The sequence below is a fragment of the Trachinotus anak genome, unplaced genomic scaffold (assembly GCF_046630095.1).
Source record: "Trachinotus anak isolate AG129_WGS33_773 ecotype Australia unplaced genomic scaffold, CSIRO_AGI_Tana_v1 ptg000015l, whole genome shotgun sequence".
NCBI classification, from domain to species: domain Eukaryota; kingdom Metazoa; phylum Chordata; class Actinopteri; order Carangiformes; family Carangidae; genus Trachinotus; species Trachinotus anak.
The window spans coordinates 8,218,112-8,223,774 of NW_027273866.1; the positions used below are offsets into that span (position 1 = coordinate 8,218,112).

General features: G+C 40.3%; 1 protein-coding gene across 1 annotated transcript; it reads left to right on the forward strand.

Annotated features, from left to right (window-relative positions):
* The first annotated feature begins 581 nt into the window (after nucleotides 1-581).
* Nucleotides 582-4,615, forward strand: LOC139632782 (uncharacterized). The gene is made up of 10 exons (XM_071497979.1): nucleotides 582-723; nucleotides 975-1,450; nucleotides 1,561-1,694; nucleotides 2,347-2,452; nucleotides 2,705-2,904; nucleotides 3,316-3,404; nucleotides 3,516-3,584; nucleotides 3,847-3,951; nucleotides 4,036-4,110; nucleotides 4,238-4,615. The coding sequence occupies exons 2-10, from the start codon at nucleotides 1,008-1,010 to the stop codon at nucleotides 4,406-4,408; spliced, it is 1,392 nt and encodes a 463-aa protein (XP_071354080.1). The 5' UTR covers nucleotides 582-723; nucleotides 975-1,007; the 3' UTR covers nucleotides 4,409-4,615.
* The last annotated feature ends 1,048 nt before the right edge of the window (nucleotides 4,616-5,663 follow it).

A 5,663-nucleotide genomic window follows, 5' to 3' on the forward strand; every position in this document is an offset into this window, starting at 1 on the left:
TTTCAAGCTCCCGTGACCACTGACTTTGTCTAGAGAACACAGCGTGACAGGGTTTGTTGTTTTGTTTTTTTTTTTTTGTCCCAACACTGTGTAAATACATGCAGCTGTGGTGTCTTTCTGGTTTTCCTTCAGTCTGAACTTGACACAAAGGCAACGTGACTGAACTCAAAGGAATATATGCAAATCACTTTGAAGGTGTCCACCCTACAGTTAGAAGCCTAGAGGCCAGTCAGCCTTGTGCACTGCATACAACACAGTGTGGAAAACTCTGAATAAGTTCTTGTTTAATTAGATTTTTAATTTTTCTTTTCACCATGATTTGAGTAGTTTTTCTTCTTCACAGTTTTGATTTTCTGTTCCAACCAAAACTGATCTGTTAAGGGTTTGATTTTCATCTTCATCTAACCTCCTTATAGCCCTTTGCATGAGAATGTACTGTTGCTTTAATACATTGTAGCCTCTTTTTCTTACTCCATGTATAATACTCCCATAGCTAAAGAATATTAGTCAGGGCGAGATTACCCTGAATCATCATAAATTCCATTATGCTCCAAGACTAAGACTTCGCTCAACTTTCCTCGTCGATCTGGCTGAGCAACACACACACTACATTCTTGGCTGTGATTGGTTCCATTTCAAGCATGGAAGAATTTGCATATAACAGGCTGTCACACACACAAGCCTCGGCACCCGCAGGAGTGTGAAGAATCCAGCCAAGAACAGGTAAGTCATTGTTAATCTCTTTATTTAGACTGAGTCCTATTGGCCTGGTAGGTACAAAAGACATTTTATGTGAGAATACTTTCACGTGAAAAGATTTCTTGAGAATGATTCTTGTACGTTGTGTGAGAAAAACGTCTCAGTTCAACTATATTTTAATCATGCTGAAAACTTCCCTTGATTTGTTGTTTCTTCAAATTTGCTCTGGGTCTAACTGTAAAAATAAAGGGTCTTCCTGCCTCTGTCTGTTGCAGGACTGCAGGATAAGCTGATGTCACCTGGTAAAGATGAAGAAATTTGAAAAAGTACCAGAACTGAAAGTGTTTTCCGCTCCAGATAAGTCCAAAGATCCCTTTCAACTTTTGAGCCCTGAAGTCACCGCAAACCAAACTTTTCATGCCAACCCACATATTGAAAACATCAGGCCAAGCTGTTGCGTAGATGCACATTATTTCTGCCAAAGCCAGTACAGCGGTGGACAAGAGAACCAAGGGCTTCAAGGGAGTCTTGCTGCTCGTGTGGCGCAGCACGTTGAGCTGATGCACCACAGACAGCCAGAAGATAGAAGAGCGAGTTTTGCCCGTGTACATTTTCATCATCAACCCCCTGAAAGCTATTGTCCACATCCTGCAGGGGCCAGGCGGAGTGACGTGAGAGGAGAGTGCAGCTGCTGGAACTGTGGACCAAACCAATGTAGATCAACAGACGCTGCAAACAGCACTACATCTGGGTATCTGAGAAGAAACTGTCTTTCTCTGATTCAAAGAACAGAGTAAAATTTATGTTTGCTTCTAGGATAAATTTGGATGAAATGATGAGGGTATTTTTTTTGACACTCAGAGGGGACAACGGATACAATACTCAGCTTCAGAGCGATGAAGAGGAGCTTGAGTCTCCACTGCCGCTGAGATCTGATGATGAGTGGCAACACTACAGTCCCTTTCTACCTCCTCACCACTATTTCCACAACTATGGTAAGGGAGAAAATGTTTCTTGTTTGTTTCTATCGGTAAAAAGTAGTAGTAGTGTTAAGTTTTGTTTTGAAAAGTACTATATATCTCACTACAGTTGTTTTATCTTTTAGCAAGAAACAAAAAGCACAGTAATGAAAAACATTACCAGAGAAGGGTTACAATATTATTATTATTGTTATTATTATTATTAACCTTTATCCAGGTGAATCCTATTAAGACAGGAATCTCATTTTCAAGAGAGATCTGCATGTACATAAAAAAAAAAATCAAACAATTCATGAGGAGATAGTCCAAAAATAATTATATAGATACAGATACAAAATAAATATGTTTATAGTGTGTGTGTGTGTGTGTGTGTGTGTGTGTGTATATATATATTTATATATATTAGTGTAAGAAATTATGCCATTAGAAGCGCCTATATTTTTAATTATTAACCTACATTCTCATGCTTGTACTGGGATTAGGGTTTTACTCATTTTGTGTCTTAAACCAGTGTGTTTAATTTTTAGACACTGCTTTTATGAGTAAACCTACTTAGTTCTGCATAGACCACCGACTTGACACATGTGCTGCCACACAGACATGTTTGAACTGTATCCACAAGCCTTCATCATACTCTGAATGTCAGGTATTATGTATCATGCTGCAGGAGAAGGGCAGTACAACCTCAGCCCGGTCAACAGATACCCACCTCAGCCATATCACCACTCTGCTCCCTGCCAACATGGAAGATCCTGGGATGACAACCAAAACTGGTAAAAACAAAACCGCTCTTGAAAGGAAATACAGAAACAACAGTGTCTTTCACAAATAGGTGCACTCCCTGGCTTTGCAGCGTTATCCACACAAATCTCCAAATTCCCTCCAAGGTCACTGTTATTGTTTTTGAAAAATTCAGTGAGCCAGGTGCTGCAGCAGTCCCTACTTTCAATATTACACAGGCCTATCACATGTCAGCATGATTCAACTGTAGAGCCTTTGTTTGTTTTTCTTTCTTGCTGCCTCAGGCTCCGACGTCATGGCCTCAGCTGTATGTCTGATGGCGTGGCTCAGGGTAGTGTCTCAGTTAACGTGCCTCAGTTCTCCGTTCCCCCTGAGGACGGCGTGTCACAGGTCAGTGTGATGAACCTGAGCTCAGCCGGAGCAGAGGCGTCTGTCTCACATCCACATGAGAGAAGAAGGACCATCAGCCTGCCTGACGAGTGCCGTGAGTCGCTCTGTTCCTTCAATTAAACCTACTCTGCTCATGTTTTTGGAGTGTGGCCTATTTGGGCTGCTCAATTTATATTTGAGGAAAATAATACTTGTGAGCACGATACAATTCTGTGTAGGACACGTCACAGTAATTAGCCTAGTTTTCATAAAGTTACAGCACGAGATCAAAATACTCAAAAATACATCAAAATACAATCAGTATTGTCTCAACAAAACTTTGTAATAAAAATTCAGATTCACTTTAACCAGGATAGCAGGCCTATTTATTGCAGCATACAGGAATTACAGCATGAGTTTCTATTTTATTGTAATTCAGTATAATTTACTACTGTGAAATGGCACCATCTACAAAACAATAAATTCTGAGGTAAATATTTGATTTTATGATCTCCTCCCTTCTTAGGAAACATCTTTATAACTTATTCTTCGGATGTGTGCTCAGAGATGGTCCCTTTTGTGGACTTCCTCACAAAGCAAGGTTTTCGACCAGCGGTAAGCTACTACTCTCTTCACTTAAGAGTCCGATTTCAAAAAAAGAAAAAAAAAATCTGAGTCTCGTAAACATGTAGCAGTTCACTTAACGCCCTGACTTCAATTTCATAGATTGACCTATTTGACAACCCTATTAGACGCATGGACATCAACAAGTGGAAGGACAGTTACCTAAAAGATGTAAGTCAACCACAGTCACCACAGTTAAAACCTGATTTTTATTTACATTTATGTGTTGCTATTGATATGTTGTATCTATAATGTTTGGAAATAGTATTTACAGTAATTTCTATAAGACAGAATCAGACTAAATGTGACTTTGTACTTCAATTGTTAAATCAATATGTCATATTTCATGTTTTGTTTTTTCTTTTGTATTACACTTTTCTTTTTAGGCTGTGAATGAGTCTAAAATGTGTGTGTGTTTTCTTCTTTTTAACAGCCATCAAACCTGATTATCATCGCCATCAGTCCAAAGTATAAGGCGGACATCGAAGGATGTGTAGCAGACAGCCATGGTCTACACACTAAATATATTCACTCCATGGTGAGACAGCTTTGTGCTTTATTTAAATGAGACATAATTTTGTGAAGAAATTAACTACCTAATTCTTAAATCTAACTTTTCCAGATGCAGAATGAATTCATCCAGCAAGGCAGCTTGAACTTCAGATTCATCCCAGTTCTCTTCCTCAATGCATCCCAGGTCAGAGAGCGACTGAAAGCATTTTTACACACACAAATCTTTCCATAACTTTATATTTTTCCACTATCTACCTTCCTTAAATGAAAATGTAATACACAACACCTGAATCTACATGCACTCTTTACAGAAGCATGTCCCAAGCTGGCTTCAGAACACACGTGTTTACCGCTGGCCACAGGACACGGAGGATCTGTTACTGCGGCTGCTGAGGGAGGAGAGGTATGTTCCTCCTCCTGTGCCTATGGAGCTCACCCTCATCATCAGGCCTGTGGCCCCGAGTGCTGCAGCTACACAGTAAAATACACACCTGTGTTTATGCAAGTGTGCATGTCTTTGATGTTTCTGTTTCAGACTGATTTTATTTGGAGTTATTGTGCAGCTTCTGTATTTCATAATCCTCAGAATTTTTCCAGTACAAGTCAATAACAGCTCATGTTTTAAGTCGTGTTGTATCTAATTTACAGTTGTTTTTCAGATGTTTCAATAAAGTTTTGTTCTCTGTCTACCTGTATACACCATGTTAAGATTTTTAAGTGTGCTAGGGTGTGGCTCTATCTCTACGAATGGCAATGTCAGACTGTCAATCCTTCCACTCAGATCCAGACTGAAAGAGCTCAGCAAATACTGGAATTGCCATGAACCTTTGTACAAATATTTATTGTGTTAACTACATGTCTCAACAGCTTTTGGATGAAATATGAAATCTGGTACAGGCAGGCGTTCAGGTTTCCCTCAGGATGAACTGTAATAACATCAGTGATCCCTACTCTTTTCATCTATCACTGCTATCACGTCAAAAATGTCATTTGCATAGTACTTTGATGTAACTAATGACATTTCCTCTTGGTGTTTAGTAGTAGTTAGCAGATGTTAGAAAGCTAACATGCTTTAAGATGTTTAATGATGTAAACATTACATCTGCTTAGCATCAGCTTGTTAGCATTGTCACTATGAGCATGTCAGCAGTTCAGTGCCTAACAGAACTGCTTTTCATGCTTTTGAGGGAAAATGCGATTTTTACTTATTTACCTTGTTTTAAACTGCTTCTGGAGTATATTGTATGAATGCCCCGAGACTAACATAGGGTGCTAAAAGGAGGACTAGATGGTGCTGTTGAGTTGATGAGTTAATGGGTTTTTTTTCACGCTTGTGAACAAACAAAATATTTTGCAATCACACATAAGCACCAGTGGCGGTGGCAGGAAGCATGATGTGTCCCGCTGGGCAGTGAACAGTTTTCATCTGTGTCGTCCATTCCTCACCATGGGCACCTGCTTTGTTCCAGTTTAGTGGGCAGATTATAGTGCCCCACCAGTAGGGGTGCCCTATTCAGCCAACTGATCCTTCTCACACCCCTCCAACCGCCAAAAAAGGCCTGCCAGAGCGGCTGGTGTGCAGACCTCAAGCTAAGAATAACCCGGACTGTCCATCAGGGGGATAGAGTTACCTTGAAGCCTCCCTGTGCTCTGCTCTGACCTATACCCATGTGAGGCACCAATAACACGGGGTGGGGTATTTTGTCTGCTCCCCCTCACCCTATCCAGCTCTGTGCT

What these genes read in the sequence shown, in the direction of transcription:
- LOC139632782 (XM_071497979.1), top strand. Translation starts at nt 1,008, where the DNA reads ATGAAGAAATTTGAAAAAGTACCAGAACTGAAAGTGTTTTCCGCTCCA. An exon ending in CAGCCTGCCTGACGAGTGCC is followed by an intron (nt 2,905 to 3,315) that starts GTGAGTCGCTCT and finishes CTCCCTTCTTAG; the next exon opens with GAAACATCTTTATAACTTAT. An exon ending in AGGACAGTTACCTAAAAGAT is followed by an intron (nt 3,585 to 3,846) that starts GTAAGTCAACCA and finishes TCTTTTTAACAG; the next exon opens with CCATCAAACCTGATTATCAT.